General features: G+C 35.3%; 1 protein-coding gene across 1 annotated transcript in view; it reads right to left on the bottom strand.

Moving 5' to 3' along the window:
* Window positions 1-20,615, bottom strand: part of IL1RAPL1 (interleukin 1 receptor accessory protein like 1) — a 1,306,469-nt gene that overhangs the window by 39,488 nt on the left and 1,246,366 nt on the right. Inside the window, exons 7-8 of the mRNA XM_074323621.1 lie at window positions 18,270-18,402; window positions 16,251-16,396 (exon numbers count right to left, since the gene is read on the bottom strand). Coding sequence (XP_074179722.1) covers window positions 16,251-16,396; window positions 18,270-18,402 — 279 coding nt within the window. The remainder of the gene's footprint in view (window positions 1-16,250; window positions 16,397-18,269; window positions 18,403-20,615) is intronic.

Raw genomic sequence — 20,615 nt, 5'->3', positions numbered from 1 at the left:
TTCCTCTTCCCAACCTGACAGGAAGGGTGCTACATTTTGTTTTGTTTCCTATGACGTAGAGAATATTCATAAGTGGTATGTATTAAAAGACAAGTTAAAATGACAATAATTGAATAAAATACAAATTCATGAGTTTATATTAATCATAAATACATTAATATTAAGGGAAGCTCTCCCTTAGAGCAGAATGCCAATTGGTCAATATAGAAGGGGTGATAGAATTAGGAGTCACCATTTCTTTGCCATCCTAATAATTAATCCAGGCAAGAATTATCAACAAAGGCTATAATTGTTGAATGAAAGACTGATGTGGTAGGATATTCACATCACCTTAAAGTACCTCCCCACTGAGTATTTACTAATAATTAAGGGGGAAGTGAACAGCATTTTAAGGAAGTGACCAAAATTAACATCACCAGTAATGGGACAAATTGACATCATGTACCTTCCAATGTGATGGCACAATATCATTTATGTTGTATTCTAGCCAGAAACAGTAAATACCCAAAATAAGGAGGAAATAGCAGGGAAATGCAAACTGAGGGACATACTACAAAAAATAAAATGTGGTTTTTACTCTTCAAAAATGTCGATACCACGAAAGACAAAGAAAGGCTCAGGAAACATCCCGGATTAAAAGAGACAAAAAACTTGACAAGTAAACGCAGTGTGTAATACTGGATGTGAAACATGGTTTAATAGGTATTATTGGGACAATCTTTGAAATATAAAGCTAGACTATGTATTAGATAACAGCATTCTAGCATTTTAAATTTTCCTGAATTTGACAATTACACTCTGGCTTTATAAGATAATATCCTTGCTTTCAGGAGATTCACACTGTAAGAATTTAGTCATGATGTCTGCACTTTACTCTCATGTGGTTCAGCAACATGTGTCGTGTGTTAATATACAGAGTATAGCTTTATTTTTTCATTTACCTATCTAGACAAAGAGAGATAAGGCAAATGTGGCAAAATGTTAATAATTAGTGAATCTAGTTGGAGAGGATATGTGGAAATTTATTGTACTATTTTTGTAGGTTTTCTGAAATGTCTGCATGTCTTTTTTTTTTTTTAAATAAAAAGTTAAAACAGAAAAGACAGGTCCAATGGTAAGATAACATTGTTGCAAGTGTTATTGTCACTCGAGTGTATTTTGGGTTGATTACTTTTGGCTTGAAATTTTATTATTTACAGCTATTCTAATGTAATCTGTACAAAGCCTTCAGTTTAATCTTCCAAATATATGTCCTAACCTTGGAATTTCTTCAGTAATTGTTAGCTGATTTACGTGCTCATGGAAGAAAATCTGAACCACTTGTGTTGGCATTCAAAGTCCTTCACTCCTTTATTTATTTTTATTAAAATTTATTGGGTGACAATGGTCATCAAAACTACATAGGTTTCAAGTGTACAGTTCTATAATACATCATCTATATATTGCATTATGTGTTCACTACCCAGAGTCAGTTCTCCTTCCATCACCATATATTTGAACCCTTTTGCCCTCTTCTACCTCCTTCCATTTCCTCTTCTCCTCTGGTAACCACTAAACTGTTGTCTGTGTCTGAGTTTTTGCTTATTTGTCTTGTTCTTCTGTTGTTTTCAGTTTTATGTTCGACATATGAGTGAAGACATATGGTTCTCTACTTTTTCTGTCTGACTTATTTCACTTAGGATAATAATCTCAAGATCCATCCATGTTGTTGCAAATGGCAGTATTTCATCTTTTCTTATGGCAGAGTAGTGTTTCATTGTGTATAGATACCACACCTCCAGCTAGAATAATCCCTCCAACTGTGAATTGAATTTGATATGTTTTCCCAATTCTATACCGACCTAGAACTTTTCCTTTCCACTTATCAAAATACTACCAATCCTGCAAGGCAAGGCTAAGATCTGCACTTTCTTTTTTTTTCTTCTTAACAGTTTTTTATTTTTCAATTACAGTTGTCAAACATATAATATTAGTTTCAGGTATACAACACAGTGATTAGACATTTATATAACTTATGAAGTGAAGATCTGCACTTTCAATGAAGCTTTGCCAACTAAAAGTGATTCCTTAGAACATGTATTTTCTGTAGCTTTTTTGGTGGCTTACCATGTTGCACTATATCATTTAGTTTTCTTTATGGTTTTGCATTATAAACGATTGCTTTACTTTAGGACCTCTACTCTGGCTGTTCCTTGTGAGTGGAATGTTCCTCCCCAGATTTCTGCATGCCTCCCTCTTCACTTCCCTTTGCTCATAGAACACCATCTCAAATCAGTCCACCGACCACTCGTTCCAAGTCACAAGCCGGTGGCTGCAACTTGCATTGCTTTTCTTTCTCTATTTTTTCCTATAACATTTATCACTAGGTAGCATAATATTTAATTTTCTTATTAATAAGTATTATTATTGTTTATTGTCTGTCTCTTCCCACTGGAATTTAAATTTCATCAGGGCAATTTTTTTTGGTCTATTTTGCTCATATTTTTTATTAATTTATCTACACCCCTTGAAGACTATCTTAGACATAGCAGGTGCTCAATGAATATTTGTGGAATACATGAACATAAATTAGAACAAACTCAGTTTCCTAATAAAAAGTTAGACTTTTGTGCATTCCCACTCTAAAATTCCAAGAATATCTGTGTGAGCCACTTTTTCAGCCAACCAAAAGGTTCAGGCAACTGATGATGTATAATTATTAATATGCAGCCGATTAACTTGGTAATAAAACTTCATTCTATAGAAAAATGGTCAACTTCATAGTATAGGTTTAGCAATATTCTTTCATTCATAAATCCAATGACTATATAATCTTGTATAGACTTACAGGACTAGGAAAGTTTGTATTTACTCGGCATTTAGAAATAAATTATGCATCACTTTACATCTTTGATATTGCTATTTATTTTTTCTTTTCACTCACTCATTCACTTTCTCTTTAGTAAGTGCCTTAAATGTGCCAAGCATAGTGCTTTGAGTTCTAGTGATACAATGATGAATGAAATATGCTTCTTGCCTTAAAGGAGATTATGTCTAGTTGCAGAGTCAGGCACACAGGCAATTATTTTAAAACAAAATAATGAAAGCTAATATGTATTGTGCACTTACTTAAGTGTCACTCTGCTAGGCCTTTTGTATAGGTGTAAGAAATACTCTACTGTAAGTATCATAACCATAGTTGAGCAACTCACTTGGGGTGTTTGTGCACATGTGTGTTTGTGATTCTTTTGGGGGACTTTAGATGTAGGGATCGGACATTGTGTGGCACAATATAGAACAGTGCCTGCAAAGGTGTTTGGCAAGTAGCTAGGCCTGGAGTACAGGGAAAATGAATGTATGTTATAATGGGTGATGGGAGGCAAATTCATGTAGTGATTTGTCAGCTAGACTATGTTGTTTATCTTTTTCTTTTTCTTTTCACAGCAACTGACATGAACCTTGTCAATAAATATTTGTTTGAAAGATTCATGGTATCAATGAAGCCAGGTTTCCCAAAATTAGGTCAGAAAAATAGGACAATGATGCTCCCTCGAGGAAAATTGACATATTTTTTAAATGTATAATGTGGTATTACTAACACAGAGCTTCATCACTGGAAGCATTTCCCATTTGGATTATAAAAGCACTGTTTGAAATAGGTCTATCTAAAGGCTACACAGACATTATGTATTTGCACACATTCAAACATACAAAGTATTCATATGTTTCCTCCTTCATCTTAGCTCTTATAAGATTGAGTATGATGGGGAGAAACTAGACAAAGAAGGAAGATACTGCTATAGTAAAGAGCAAAATAGGCCTCAGGTGACCAGCTTAGAAGACAGGACTATTGTATATCAAGGTGTCAAACTTCAGCAATGCCTAAAAGAAAATCTCTTAGAAGAGGAAGTATTTGCTTTCTCTCTACTAGGAATTTCCTTCTGAACATGTCATACAAATAGACAGGCACAGATGGAATGTTACAAAACATCTCTTGAGAGAAAATTGTCAGAATGAAGGTGGCATTGCCATTTTACTCCTTTTGTTAAGGGCTACAGTGTTTATCCTAAAAGCAATCCTCCATCAGAGAATATATTGTCACAGTTAGAACAATTTGGTCTTCCATTGGGAATGCTTTCGATTGGCCTAAGGACCCAGAACATCTGGACTGCTGAGATAACCAACAGAAGAAGCCATGTTTTGTACAAAAACATCGAACCCTTCTAAAAAAATCGCACGACGATTTACAGTATATTCAATTGTTGAAAACAGATTTATAAAGTATTTTATACATGTAAAAACTGATTGTATTGCAATAAACAAAATGGGATGCTTTGATAAACTTCAGAATTTCATGTTATTATAATAATTTTCTTCCTTTACGGTTTTAAACATACTTCCTAATTATCGAAAGCATTAGAATAAAATGTGTTCGGCAAAAGCTGTTTCTCTCATGAGACAAGTTTCATTCAAAATCTTTCTGATTCCACAGAGCTAGAGACTATTAAGGCAAAAACAATAATCAAACCATGCGCTGGTTCATTTCCCTCAATGGAAGTAACAGAAAAAATCAATTTCTTATCTCTCTTGAATTTTTTGATCACTCTGCTTTCTGAAAACATAAAAATGCTGAGGAAAATAGTGGTAACTTTGCCTCCCTTTCTCATTTTGTAAAGAAATACTAGTCAAGAATTTATTAACACTTGGTTAATTTAATGTATTCTTTTACGCTATTTTAGATACTGAGATACTTAAATAATATAGACAAATTTGTTTGTCTGGGGAGAATTAAAAGTGCATCCAAGCAGTTGTGAGTCATTACCTTGAAATTGTGGGATAGTATAAATGAGTTTTCAAGCCGTACTCATTTTATATTACATAGAAGAATTAGAATTCCAAGCTGATTTAAGTCAGGCGATTTATGTGTGTCGTTCTTTCAAGCTTTGATAATGGCCTCTTCCATTTCAGTTTCCATGAATTTGACAGCCATTACCAGTCACTACTCTTAACTGCAGTCACATATCTTAAGGAATTGCAATTTCTGTTTTGCACTTATAGGAACGTGTCATCTAAAGATCTGAGTCAACTTTACAAAAGCTTAAAACCATAAGAAAATCCCTGGGAAGAGCAACCACTTCATTTAACTTTCAAGATTTGCAAAATGAGGTACAATGACTCAAAACTCTTGAGAATCTGTAAAATCTGACAAACGGTCTAATACATATTATTAGTCATTCAGGGTTTAATATGTTCTTCCTGCACTGGGGCTTAAGGGCAATTAGTTTACAAATGACAAAAATGAAGAACAATGACACAATGAGACTTGCTTTAGGTCAAGCACAAGTGAAGAGTCAAAAACAAAACACTGTCAAGTAACTGTCCTTTTTTTCATTCCAGTTTACAATTTCTTTTCAGTCCTCATTCATATCAAATTTCAATTTATGCTAATGATTTTTGGGTGGTTTTAAAAATGACCTTTTTGTGCTGTCTTAAATATACCACTGGATTTTTGTGTGAAATAAAAATAAAATGTATTTTAATAGCATTTAAATGTCTATTTTTAATTTAGAGAAATCAACCTCCAGATATAGCATCCTTCATAGAACACATGCTAAAAATAGTATCTGTGTCCTAAAAACAGAGACAAATAGCTAACATATTTCTTACAGATGGCAAATGTAATTCTCAACAATAAAATCTAATACAAGTTACCGTGGTAATTTATTGGAAATCAACACACTTTTTCCTACTATATGACCCAGGAGAGTAGTTAGCATTTTTTCATGTGTCATGTCTAATTTCTCACGTTAGTGACCTGGCTGTCAAAGTTCAATATACAGGAACTGCTTATTAAAAGTTATACCTTGCATTTTATGACCCAGTTGTGCCATTTCTCAACTGACTGCAGGAATTCACCACCGTAAAAATGCACAGCCATCTCCCTCTCCCCTAAATTGTTGCTTTAATGAGCTAGGAGGGTGGTAGACATCCCTCTGGCAACAGTGACTCCACTGCTAAGGACACCCAACCCAGTGCTTTGCCCATAGCTGTCTCTTAATGCATATTTGGTGAATGGGAATGATATGTTGCTTTTTCACACAACAGCATTATATGAATCATCTTTAAGCAGCCAGCAGTGAAGTGAGATGTTGAGCAGGTTATGAAACATCGTCAGTCAACAGATTGTTTTGACCTAGAAATAATGAGAAAATGTGATTCTGAAAAGGAAGAGAGAGTGGTGTGTAGGTGGGTGGTGGCCACAAATATGCTATCCTGTTTGTGATCTCTGATCACATATGTGGAAATGTGCTATGTGTATGCTAGATGACATCGGTGGGATGCTTGCAAATATCTTAAACTGAATTATTTTTTTAATTGTTATTTTCTAAATTATTATTTTGTCATTCTCAGACAACACAAAGATTGGAGTTCCAGTGGATTTCCTCTGCTCTCATCTTAGGTTTACTTGTGTTTTATAACTTCTGTTACATGCTAGACCGATGCCTGTTAAATCAAATTGAACTTTTGAACACATAGGAACTGTTTATCCATGTTGGGTTACTGTGTTATTTTTCCTTTGCCTGTTTTGCCATCATGTCATTTATGAATAATATGTGGATGTTCATTTCTCACACTATGCCTGTCCTTGCTTACTACATATACTTGAGATTTAGCTGAATACAAGAGTTCATATATATGCTGTTGAGACATTCCTAAGGGGATATGTAGGAACTATGTCTAACAATGACAGCTGTCTTCATTTAAGAGGTTACTTATTTAATACTTGAGGAGTCCCCTCTAAGACATCTTTCTGAGTAGCAAATGTCTTCTATAAAGCACAATTTCACTGAATACACGAGGCAAGTAACCTCATTAAGACTAGAATGTGAGGGCAATGTTCAAATAGGTTCGAAGGTGTTGACAATGTAAAAAGAATGAGGCAATTAGTGGGAATTAGTCCCACTGACTGGCTATACTCCTCTTTCATTCTTCTCTCATGGAAATGGTGAACTCAAGAGAGCTAGCTGCTCTTTCCCTATGAGAGCTACCAAGTTTAGAAGAGGATCCATTGCCTAGGCAAAGACCTTGGTATGCCAATTTTGAGCCACAGACCAGCACCATCAGTGGTCAATAAGGAACTTGTTCGAAATTCAAATATTGAGCCCCTCCCCAGGCTATTGAATTCCAATCACTGTTTAACAAACTCCTTAGGTGATTTGTGTGTACTGTAAAGACTGCAACAACAACAGCAAAAATAGATTGTGAAACACTTCTCCAGGGACTTCTAGTTGATTCTCCAAGAGGGAGGACACAAGGAACCTATATTTTGTCAATTTCTGTGGTATGAGAATCTCTTGACCTTCCAATCACATCGGGTATAATCTTGCAGGGTTTTCAAGACTGAAAAACCTGTTCTTCTGATGATACCCATACTGTAGGTCAACTGGTGGCAGTTTTGTCCCCTGGGGATATTTTCAATATTTGGAGACATTTTTCGTTGTCACAACTGGGAAAGGTACTATTGGCATCTAATGGATAGAGGCCAGGGATGCTGCTTAACACTTTACAAGGCATAGGACAGCCCCCCATGATGAAAAATTACCCGACACAAAATGTCAATAGTGACAAGATTGAGAAATTCTGCTGCAAAGTTCATATTACTCAGAATACATTTAATCATCCCATTCATCACATTTATGAAGTGAGTTATGTATATTGAATCATATAACAGAGAAGTACAAGATAAAGACCTTTATCAATAATATAATATTTAGCTAGGAAAACAAGTGAAAAATAAAATAAAACAAATAAAGGATGTCCAGTGACTATGTCCACGTGCAATTAAATACTAACAGGTTTGGTCCACATAATTAGTTCAACAGGAATGATACAAACTGAAGGTTTTATCATTCTTGGCTTCCAATATTGGTTTTGTCCAGGATCATTCCTTTGTTAGTTATTAATTGAGAAATAAGCTAATCATCAGTAAACAGTGGTCCTTTTCTTTCTTAACAAAGATGTTGCTTGGATATTCTAGTTCATACTGAAGAAAACTAAATGACCGAAATGACTACCAGGCAAAAGTATGCTACATAATAAATCTCCATGCTGTAGCTGATCAGGAAAATCTGCAATCAACAGACCTTTGAAAAAATATTCCAGTGTTGAGGCAAAAATAACATGGAGTTAACCTCACTTATATCACATATTCCCTGTCTAAGGAAATAGGTTAGTTTTCATGCCTGTAATTTTGGTGGCAATCAAATATCCTTGTTCAAATGTCCATATCAAGAAACTCATAGGTACAAAATCACCAATATCAGACAATTTGTGCTCCTGCCCTTCGTAATAGCCTCCAAGTGTGGTGTTATCTTTGTGTGTTTTGTTTATTTTGCCATTAGCTACCAAGAAAAAAATTGGGGTCAGCTGTTCAGATGTCTTTCATAATTGAAGGAGAAGCCAGAAAAATGATACAGAAGAAAATTTGGAATGCAAAATGTGAGATCTTATCCAAGGAGAGAATTTGTTAACCCTGATGGCTCTGATTTGCAGATACTGCAGCAACATAACTTAAGTTCTTTAATCTGTTGGCATTGCATAAGCAATGAAGTAGAACAGAATATACTACCCTGATATGTATCTTTGGCATAAGTATTATTTTAAGCTAGTTATTTTTAAGAAACAGCAGACATAGAAGAAGCTCTGAAAACTAAGAAGTTACCCTTTTGTAAGACACATTTACATTTACAAGGGAAATTTCCATTTACCAGAGTTTCTCCCTCTCCGTACCAGAAAGAGGGTGACTTCAAATTTCTAGAAACTGGTCAATGGAGAAGGCAAGGACTTAAATCTGTATAACAACCTTATCCTTGTTTACTGTGCTTTTACTGATAACTTTCCATAGCTGTCCCTCCCTCCAACATCTCATTTCATCTTTAGTTTGAGATGGTATTTAAGGTGGTGGCTTCGGCCATTTCAAGGAGTTACTCAGTTTTCCTGAGTTTCTCCCATGTACATGGGAGGTATGCATGTTATTGAACTTCTGTTTCTTTTTCTCCTGTTAATCTGATTTCTTATTACAGGCTGGTCTCCTCCAAGAACCTAGAAAGTTAGAAGGAAAATATTTTTCTTCACCCATGGCAATGACTCAATAAAATTGACTCTTTCCTGCATGTCTACTCAGTTTTTAATGGGTCACTGTCTTTCTAGGGAGATGCCACCACATAGAGAGGTAGGAGGTTTTGATATCTGGGCAGTTTGGTTTTTCCATATTCTGAAATCAGTGGTTAAAGATGTCAAATGAGCCCCAAGGGAGGTTTAAACAGTTCTAAGGTCTTACTGTAGCTCTCAGTAAATAAATGCACTAGGTAAATACTAACAACGATAGGGGCACATATTACAAGAATGATTCATTATAAGAAGGGATAAGGAGCCCACTGGGTCTGAATTCATCCGGCTTTAAAACAATGCATCCTAAATGATGTGCATGTTAATTACATTACTAAAGATATTCTGAGGACTAGGGAGTTTATTGAACAAGTCTAATTCCTATCGACTACATTCTTTGGAGGGAGAGAGAGTGTGCACAAGAATTAAAATGGGTTTGAGGGGGAATAGAAAAATACCTAGATGTTCATCATTATTAACTAGTCTCTCAGAGAGATGCTTTGCCAGTTCCAAAACTACTTCATGATGAATGAATTGCCTTATTATTATAATCAATATATCAAAACACAACCATTCAGGACAGGATTGATAATGAACATCCCCTTAATGTGACAGTTGCAAAGCTAAACAGTCCCTAGAAGCACAATTCTATATTAGGAATGTTTAATATCAATACAATATAAAAAGCAGATAATGGCATTTCAAATTAAATAGGTTCTTATTTCCTGTTCATTTGATTTTATGAATGCCAGATACATAGTAGGTTCTTAATAATTATCATTAAATGTATGAATAAATGAAAGAAGATATACTTTAGGGCAATACATTCAAACTAAAGTAAATCTACTATAAGGTAAAATATACAATCAATGGAACAAAATTGCTGGAGGTAAATCTGACCACATTAATAAAAGATAAATTAGATTTGAGGGAGATTTTAATGAAACACATTATTGCTGCATCCTCAATTACCAAGAATATCATGTGGTTGGAGCAGAGAAATATAATAGCTAACATTTATTGAGTGATAAATATACGTCAGACATGTGATACATATTGACATATATTAGTTTATTTAATCCTCGGACCTGCTCTATATGGAAGGTATTATTATTACAATTTTATATGTGAGACATTTGAGGCTCTCAGAGATTAAGAAATTTGCCCAACATAGCACACATAGTAAGCGCAGAGTTGGGTTTTGAACAGACAGCCTTGCTCCAGAGTCCACAACCTCAACCATTAAACTGCTTTGCTCCAATAGTAAATGTACACACTTTGAGGTCATCTTGAGTTAAAGGGTATGGACCAAAAACACAGAGTGAAAAAGAAATTTGGGACCACCTGATGGGTACAAGGGCAGCTAGGACTGAGCACAATGCTGCTGAGTAGTGTCAGGGAAGAGAAAATTCCCCTCTACCCTTCTTGAGTTCTCATGGCTAGACTAATAATAAAATTGACACAGTTTAATTTGTGAGTATAAGAGATCATAAATGATGCTCAAGATCATAAAATGATGCTCAGAGAAATGACAGAAGCAGGCACCTTTTTATACTTTTTATACAAAGAAACAATAAACTTTTGAGGAATTGATAGGACAAACAAAAGTGCTCATTAGTATGGAATCTAAGCGAGGGTTGGGCTTGGGTAGTAAATTAATAAAGTGGCAACAAGGTTTGTTTATGTGAGTGTTTTGGATTCTTTAACTCTGGTGATAAGGGTGTCTTTTCAGCCTCCAGGGGCAAAGAGGGCACCTTTCACATGGGAGATTTATCTCCTGGTTAAAGGGGGGCAGATAGAGAAGGAGATCCTTCTTGCATTGAAAGTTTCTTAAATACCTTTAATTCAAAATAATCAGTATGGGGCCGGCCCGGTGGCTCAGGTGGTTAGAGCTCCGTGCTCCTAACTCCGAAGGCTGCCGGTTCGATTCCCACATGGGCCAGTGGGCTCTCAACCACAAGGTTGCCAGTTCAATTCCTCGAGTCCCGCAAGGGATGGTGGGCTCTGCCCCCTGCAACTAAGATTGAACACGGCACCTTGAGCTGAGCTGCCTCCCGGATGGCTCAGTTGTTGGTTGGAGCACGTGCTCTCAACCACAGGGTTGTCAGTTCAATTCCTCGAGTCCCGCAAGGGATGGTGGGCAGCGCCCCTTGCAACTAAAATTGAACATGGCACCTTGAACTGAGCTACCGCTGAGCTCCCGGATGGCTCAGTTGGTTGGAGCGTGTACTCTGAACCACAAGGTTGCCGGTTCGACTCCCGCAAGGGATGGTGGGCTGTGCCCCCTGCAACTAGCAACGGCAACTGGACCTGGAGCTGAGCTGCGCCCTCCACAACTAAGACTGAAAGAACAACAACTTGAAGCTGAACAGCACCCTCCACAACTAAGATTGAAAGGACAACAACTTGACTTAAATAAATAAAATTAAAAAAAAAAAAATCAGTATGGCATATGGGATATTTTGAGGTGGCATACCCTGGGCGCCAACAGTTTCCATTTGTAGAATTGTTTGTCAGGGAAATGGAAAATTTAAAAAAATGGAGAGAATAGGAAAGGTCAGAGTTTTGGAGGGAAACTGAAGGTCAGTGTTTGATGCATGTTGAATCCAGCACCAGCATCTAAAAACCTAAGCAAAGGCATCTGGGTAAAATATTCAGAGACTTAAACATGGAATTCAATCATGTATGGATAATAGTGGGAACAAGAAATGACACAATACTGAATGTATCAATTCTCCGCTTTGGTTCTTTTTGAAGCAAGTGTCTAACTTTCAAGCTTGTCAGGCCAGAAAGTGGAGTGAGGAATAAGGGGCAGGGCAGTCATAGACTAATATGGCCCCATGGCCCTTGCCCCTTTATTCTTTGTCTCTCTTTAGTTGCATAATCCAGTTCTCTGTATAGTATGTGAAATATATCTATATTGAATGTCTGACATTATTCTGTCAAAATACCTTCCCTGGCTGCAGGAATCAACAACTTTGAATATTCTCAAGTAAGGTTTATCTATGATCAAAGTTCCTGGTAAATTTTCAGCCAGTTTTTGTGGAATTAAGATTTTATTTTGTTTTTTAAAGATAAAAGGCTGGTCCAGAATCTAACCTAGCTTAATCCTAGGTGAATTATTTATTGTAGTATCCTCTTGGCATTAAGGAAGACTCATTTGGCCTGGGAATGATATCTCAAAAAACCCATACCACCCATTGGAGGGCTATAACATCATTTTTTATTGCATCAACAATATTGAACAAAAGGCAACTGTGGTGGAAAAAATGCCTAAGTAACTTTGGCAAAGGTGTGTCCTGGCAAGATTACTTGTCAAAACTGATAATTTGTGATTTACAAGATCTGTATTCATCAAATGCTTTAACATATCTCTCTAGGGAGGTTTTAAAAAGAAAGACTTTGAAGGGCTATAAGATAAGGGATTTAGGAGTCAGTGACAGAAAAATATGATTAATACTGACAGTTTCCATCTCCTTTGAGCTTTAGTCTTCTGAGTAATATACTAACTCATCTGGTAATTACATGATTACTAGTATGCCAGCAATTTGACTCTTTCAGGGATCCTATGATTAAACCCCCAAACTATCGGCTTACATGGGTTGTGCCTTCACATTCTTAACCTTGCAAATCTGGTGACAAAATCCTTTCTTTTATCCAAAGATTACTGGGATGGACCATTCTACATGATTATAAGCCTCTCAAGGACAGGAGATTGCATACATTGCTGCCTTGGTGCATTGATGACATATTTGCTTGCATCCCCCTTAAAAAGAAGGCACACATTAACTTTAAGAAAGACTTTTGGATTATATGACCTTGAAGGATTCTTTAGAGCTTCTTAATGCTTTCATTTTGCTAAGAATAAAATGCTGTTGGCATAAATACATATTTGAAAATCATGGAAGATTTAACACTGGTGCTCTAACACTGGCCACAGTTTTCTTCTTCATGTTTAGTTTAAATAAACAGACATTATTGGGAAAGTTTTTTCAAACAATTTCCTTCACTCCTCAATCATTCATTTTTGTAGCACTGGAAGCTTTTTATGGCTATAGGCAACTTAACCTTAGGCCACACATGCTAAAAACAGCCTGGGGTGTTTGACCCTTTCTGGCCTTGTGCCTGTCTATAAGAACAGAGGTTTAATAATTGTATCCTCCTTAAATTTGAGGCCTGACAATAAAGTTTGGGAACTTGTTGCAACAATGTTGTTAACCTTTTCTGATATCAGCGGATTATTCATTATGAATTTGTACCAACTGGACAAGCAGTTAACCAAGTTTATTATTTGGAAGTGCTGAAAAGGCTGCGTGAAAAAGTTAGACGACATGAACTTTTCACCAACAATTCATGTCTCTTACATCATGACAATGCACCAACTCACATGGCACTGTCTGTGAGGGAGTTTTTAGCCAATGAACAAATAACTGTATTGGAACACCCTCCCTACTCACCTGATCTGGCTTCCAATGGCTTCTTTCTTTACCCAAAGATAAAGGAAATATTGAAAGGAAGACATTTTGATGACATTCAGGACATCAAGCGTAATACGAAGACAGCTGTGATGGCCATTCCAGAAAAAGAGTTCCAGAATTGCTTTGAAGGGTGGGCTAGGTGCTGGCGTCGGTGCATAGCTTACCAAGGGTAGTACTTTGGGGGTGACCATAATGATATTCAGCAATGAGGTATGTAGCACTTTTTCTAGGATGAGTTCACAAACTGAATTGTCTTACCTCATACAATTCATTGCCTTTCCTCTTTATGATTACTATTTAATGGTAACTCCTACTTTGCCCTAAAAAGAAATGTATTTTGTCCAGGTCAACAGATTTTTATTTGTGCCCTATATATTCTCTCCACTACTTCCCTTCTTGAGGAATAATTTAGACACTTTAATTAGACTATATTGAAGAGAATGACCAGAATGGTGAAAGTATATTATCCACACAAAGGGAAAATTAATAAAAGAAACTAAAGAAATTGAATCTAGGGAAGTAAAGGTCCAGCAGGATCACAGTGACTGTCAAGGGTACATTGCCATTAATCCCCCTTGCTTCAAACACAGATGTACAGCCCAAACTCTTAAAGGGCTGTTTTGGGGAAGAGAGATTAAAAGTGCAGAACTGGGGTCAAGGGACAGACAGACAGTGAATAGAGATACTTTCTAATAGTTATGTTTTTCCAAAGACAGAACTGGCTTCCTGAAAAGGGAGTGTGACCCAGTATAAGATGATAGATCACTTGGGAGATGTTATGGAGTAGTTCAATTACACAACATTTAAGATGATTTCAACCCTGAGAAGCTATTTCTGTTCTTTTATATGTATAATATGAGGTGTAATTAAAAAATATGGTGAATGTTTAAATTAAAAAAATTATTACAGTGAAAGACACATTGCCATTAATCTCCCTCAAAATACTGCCCCTTGCTTCAAACACACCTGTCCCATCATTCTTGCCACTTTCTGAAGTAGTTCTGGAAGTCCTTTTTCATGAATGTCTTAGTTGCGCTGTCATGGCTGCCTCGATGTCCTGAATCAATTCAAAACGTTTATCTTTCATGGTCATTTTGACTTTGGGGAAGAGCGAGAAGTCACACGGTGCCAGATTCAGTGAATAAGGTAGATGAGGACACACGGTAATGTTTTTATTTGACAGAAATTGCCATCTACCAGAAGCGATGTGTGACACAGAGCGTTGTGATGATGGAGGATAAAGTAAAGACACATACCAAAGAGGACTTCTAGAACTGCTTCAGAAAGTGTCAAGAACGATGGGATAAGTGTGTTTGAAGCAAGGGGGATTAATGGCAATACATCTTTTACTGCAATAAATTTTTTAAAATGTAAACATTTACCATATTTTTCAATCACAACTCGCATTTCTACTCAAGATTTCTTCATTGACTGAATACATATGTTAAGCTAGAGAAAGAAACAATCATATGGCTATCTGCTGCTTACTTTTCCTGTTACATTCACTTAAAGTAGACTATTTTAATATTGTAGTCACCTTGACAACAGACGTGTGTATTTTAATAGCTTTCAGTTACATTATTCAAAAGGAATCTATTGCCCAATAAAGTGCGTGTGGGGGAACAGTCTTCAAGGTTTTCTTTCTTTTCAACCTCAAAGAGTCTAGGATTAAACATGTACTTTGAAATTAAAATCATTGTAGATTTGCTGAGTGAGAGAACATCAAGTGTACTTGTTTGAAAAATTAGAAAGTTTTTACTTAGGGTAATAAAAAAATGTATTTTTCTTTTGTAATGTACATAAAAAATTTCACCAACTATAAGGCATAGCTCAAAATTTACAATTATCCCTAATTTCAAACAATTCAATATATATTTATATATATTTTAACCCTGTGCACAAGGTGTCGGGGCTGCTATGGAATCAGATTTAAAGTGGCAGATGGTGCACTCAACCATAACATATATTACTTGAATTATTGTTAATAAATAATAATTGACTAATAATAATTCATTAAGGAACAGTTAATGAATTATTATTAATCAAGGGAGGATCTTACATATGTAAAAGTTTTCTGAAGCAGAAAAAAGAATGTCAAGGAGTACCGCAATGCGGAATCCATCAGGCATAATTATTACAATAAAGGAATAACCTTCCAATAAGGAACACAATTTTGGACTTACTTAAAACTATTTCAGTTATTTTAATTGATTTGCCTTTTTCTAATAATAATAAATAACATTTAATTAAATACTTCCTGTGTATAGGCTTTGTGCCAAAGTCTTCACATTTCTTGTTTCTTTCGTCCTTTAAAGCACAGAGTCAATATAGTATTTTTCCCATTCCATATATTAGGAAACTGAAGCATAGGGAAGTTAGATACCATGCCCAAGGTTATATAGTTGGTATTAAAGCAGAGCAATAAATTCAAATTTGACTCTAGAGCCTGAGCTAGTCACCCATCCACTGTATTATTTCCCTTGATGGCCCAACTGCTAATGTGATTATTTTATTTAGAATAAATTTGTGTAGAAAAACAAATTTTAATTTTTTTTTTTGGTTCCCAATTATTTCCCTCTCATTATAGGCTCAGTTGACCACTCAAGCTTAGAAGGTTACACTCACCCCGTTTGTGAAGGAGAATGCTGGCATGCCGGCGTCCATTTCCATTTTCAACATAACAGGAGTAATTTCCCAAGTCACCTTCTTGTACAGAGTCCACAATTAATGAGATGGAAACTTCCTGTTCCCCAAGATGCTCCTTGAGAATTCTAAAATATAAAGCAAAACGAAACAAAACACCCCACACAAACATACACATACATGAAAAAAAAAAAAATTAGAGGAATCTGAATCTGATGTGAAAATACCTATAGTAGCTGTGCTTCAAATTTGGCTATGGATTGATGCTATCTTAATTAAATTATATCATGCCCTCTTCACTTCTAATGAGTAGGTTTGTCTTTGTAGCTGCTAATGAAGTTGAAGTTAATTATCTTTCTTAGCTGAACAATCACACTGTCGTAATAAAGAGGAGAGAGAGACCTTGAAGAAAAGTTTACAAATGCTTTCCCTTTAAGAAGAAATATGATGTAAAGGTGAGATAAGAAATTCTAATCTCTTAGGCTGGAGGACTAATTATATATTAGGTTAATTAAAAAAAAGGAAGAATAGAAAATTTCTGAGTTATTTTGACATTTCAGATGAAATCTCCAGCCTGTTTTTTTAATGATACAGATCAACTGCCTATTTTAAAAGAAATATGAAATTATAAACCCGTAGACTAAGTGTTCTGATGAAGTGTTTAATTCTTACATTTAAAATTAATAGTAAACGCTCATTAACCTCACCGTCAAAGATTTTAGCCACCTCTCAGAGCAAGTGGAAAACTTCAAAGTAAAGTTCCGTTTCCCTTTTTTGAAGTTTCCACCTCTACCCTCCCACTGTTTGGTAACTCATCTCTGCACAACACTTTCTAATGCAGATTTTAAAAAATGCCTTTCTTGAACCTTCTCTGAGCATCCACAGAAAGATACGGGGGAAAGTTAGGAGATTTATTATTGCCTTTCCTTAAAATAATAGTGAAGTTATAAGTATGAAAAATAGCATAGGAACACTTTAGCATGTTGGAGAGTGCCCATCTGGTCATTTTAGAACTCACTTGGAGTGTAAGATTCGTGTGTATTTGTTGCCAGGAAGAAAGAAGATCCTAGTAGAAATAACCTTATATGACAGTTTCATATGTCTTTATTTTCTATGGAAAACCTTTTTCTCTGATATATTTGATTAAGTTTTAAATGTTCTCACATTTAAAAATGTCCTCCTCCAAGAAGAGGAACCCTCATATACTTGGTTAAAATGCTCATATACAACCAGAAGATGTGATTTTTAGATGGGAGAATGTTTACAAATGATCAGCATTCTTATTTAGTTATAGCCTAATTATTGTTATGCTTGCTTATTTATATTATGATTTAAAATGAGTATCTATGTCCAAGTGTAATTTTAATCATAGTAGAATACCTCAATCCGTAAAAGCAAATGAACAAACAAATAAATCATTTTTTTTAAAAAGAGGCTTAAGCATCATTACCCCAAATCTATGGTATTTTTAATGGTTATTCTCTATCATTTCCACTATAGTAATATTTAGACTTTAAAGCCAGACTAGAAAAGGTAATGAAAACATTTTGTGCAGCTTTTATCATTCCTATCAAAGACTACTTGATACCTCAAATATGAAAAAAATATAAAAAGAAATGACAGATTATATTTGGTTGGATCCTGGTATGTTGTTAATATTTCCTCTTAATAATTTTTAAAAAAGAGCTCTTACAAACAAAAGGCACAATGTCACATTTTCCATATTTGATGGTATTTTGGTCTGTCTGTTATTCAGTACATTCCTCAATGAAAAAACTCCTTTTTATTTCTCTTAAATTCTTTGCAAATGACATTCATGTTTTGCAGCTCCATAGTCAGCTGCTTAAAAGTGTTTTTCCTCTTTGCTATTAAATGTTGCAATATTTTTTTGTTATAATAGTAAAACAAAAGAAAAAGCCTTTTCTTCTAGATCACTTTCTATTCACTAACAGAGCAAATGTTAATCTTGACTGTACAAGCTGACAGAAAAAAATATTTTACCTAATGTCACTTTCCCAAACTCGATTTTCATCCAGATCCTCAATAAATTTTTCTCCTTTCATCCAGTAAATTAAAGGACTGACATCTCCACTGTACCCAAAGAAAGCTCTGCAGGTTAGATTAGCTGAGTCACCTATGGAGAGAAGTGATAGAAATACGTTATGAAACTATTTGCACACTGTTATTTTAGGCAAACTGGGAGAGAACATTTTAATCACTTCATTGATATAATGAAACATCTTTCTAACATAACATTTTTCAGGTGTTTTCAATCTTGATCAAATTTATAAAATGTGTGCTTTTGACAGCTTGTTCAATGAAATGAGAGTTACTTACGAGATTCTGAAGGAGACTGGTCAGTTACTTTATAGAACGTTTTCCATTTAGGTTTGTCTGATGTTTTCACATGATTATATTGAGGCTATAAATTATTGGGGAAGGTACCACAGAGGTGATGTGCCCTTCTCGAAGCATGATATCAGAGGGTACATATGCTGATAATTATAAGATTTTATAAGGAAGTTAGAAGATGTTTCTCAGTGCTGAATATGGGAAATGGAAACGAAACAAAATCTTTGGATGGGAAAGAAAAAGAACTGCATATCCAGGATCCCCTCAAAACGTTATTAAAATATGTTTTTACTATACAAGGAAAAATAATTTAATTAAGAAAACTGACACATGCTCAGGTAGAAAAGCACATTAAAACACAAATGAACAACTCATGAGAATAAATATTGGGGATTTTTATTAGATGTAAGATCAATGATACTATTGTGGAGATTAGTTTCTTTCAATATGGTCCTCAGCAGAGACCACTGTGATGGTGAATACAGATTGGTTGATTACTTAATAGGGTAACTGGAAGTCCCTGACTAAATGGTGAAAGTGCATTTAATGTCTGCAGAAAGTAAGGTTTATTTCTGGATGGGACAGATCATGCCATTTTGCAAACACTTAGTTTACCCAAGCCATTAGCAAACTGAAATATTTCAATACATACTACTTTTAAATCTTGCTGCCTCCAAGTGGAACTAGAAAATGAGGGGGGGTGTAGGGTGGCATGGGGACCTGTAAGGACCTATTCCACTTGGATTGGGGCAAGGGAACTCAGGGATCGGTACTACATGAGGAAATGAAAACTAGGCCCTGGTGAAACCTTTGTTGATACCCGAATGAAGTAAGCAAACTTTCTCAATTTTAAAAATTCCTGAGAAGATTCGAGAGTACCTGACAACTCGGAAACTTGAAGGTACAAAGAAGGCCATGTCTAAAGACTGGAAGCCTTGGAGCTAAGCTATGAGTTAAAGAGTGAACATCTCTCGAAATTGTGCTGATGAGTGATTTTACAGTATAAACCCAGAGTAAAGCATAATGAGCTTAGATGAACTCTTTCTAATCCCTTCCATGGGTACAGCCATATGTAAACTCTATTCTTTAAGTTTCACAACAAGATCATTTTTATTGGATAAAAATAACATTATCTTAATTATGTCCACTGTGTAAGAACAGTCCATAAACAAATTCTTGTACTTCTAATATTTCAAAGATAGCATGATATAGCCTTCTCCTTTAATCTTATCTTTGTTTATGTCTGAATGTTCTCCAAGTAAGTGATTTCTCATGGACTTTGTTTCTATATATAATAGTCATCATCAGAGACCAGATAAGGCAAGTCCAGAAAATGTGTACAAACTTTTAAGAAGCAAAATGGAGCTCCAAGTAGGTTCCCTTATTATTAATTTCTGTACATAAGTATTTTATAAATATTCTAATATGGAATCCCCCTGTGTTGGAGAATGTTTACATTAGAAAATGGATAACTAAATGTCAATCTTTCATTGGAAACCAACCGCTGATTTCTATAGGAAGTGTCGATCCAATGTTACATTTTTATAAGAGCCCTAGCTTTTATGCAACTGCACTACTTGTTATGGTGTCAAGGTAGTCATGAATTCAACAGTAAATCTCAAAATACTACATGGAGTATCACATGTGAACAGAATGAATATAGAGAGATTTAAATTTGTGTGTATCAATAATTTATAAAATCTGTCTTTTAAGGGGTCAAGTTTTCGTTTTTAGGTTGGAGTTAATGACTAGAACTCATAAGTAGAAATCTCCAGAAATTGCCTAATTTTCCATTATACAGAGGGTGCCAAAAAATGGATACACATTTTTTTTTAATTTTATTAAATTTATTGGGGTGACAATTGTTAGTAAAATTACATAGATTTCAGGTGTACAATTCTGTATTACATCATCTATAAATCCCATTGTGTGTTCATCACCCAGAGTCAGTTCTCCTTCCATCACCATATATTTGATCCCCCTTACCCTCATCTC

This window comes from Rhinolophus sinicus, chromosome X, assembly GCF_036562045.2.
Source record: "Rhinolophus sinicus isolate RSC01 chromosome X, ASM3656204v1, whole genome shotgun sequence".
Classification (NCBI taxonomy): domain Eukaryota; kingdom Metazoa; phylum Chordata; class Mammalia; order Chiroptera; family Rhinolophidae; genus Rhinolophus; species Rhinolophus sinicus.
The sequence above is the reverse complement of the archived record's forward strand: the minus strand, read 5'-3'. Positions and strand labels throughout refer to the sequence as shown.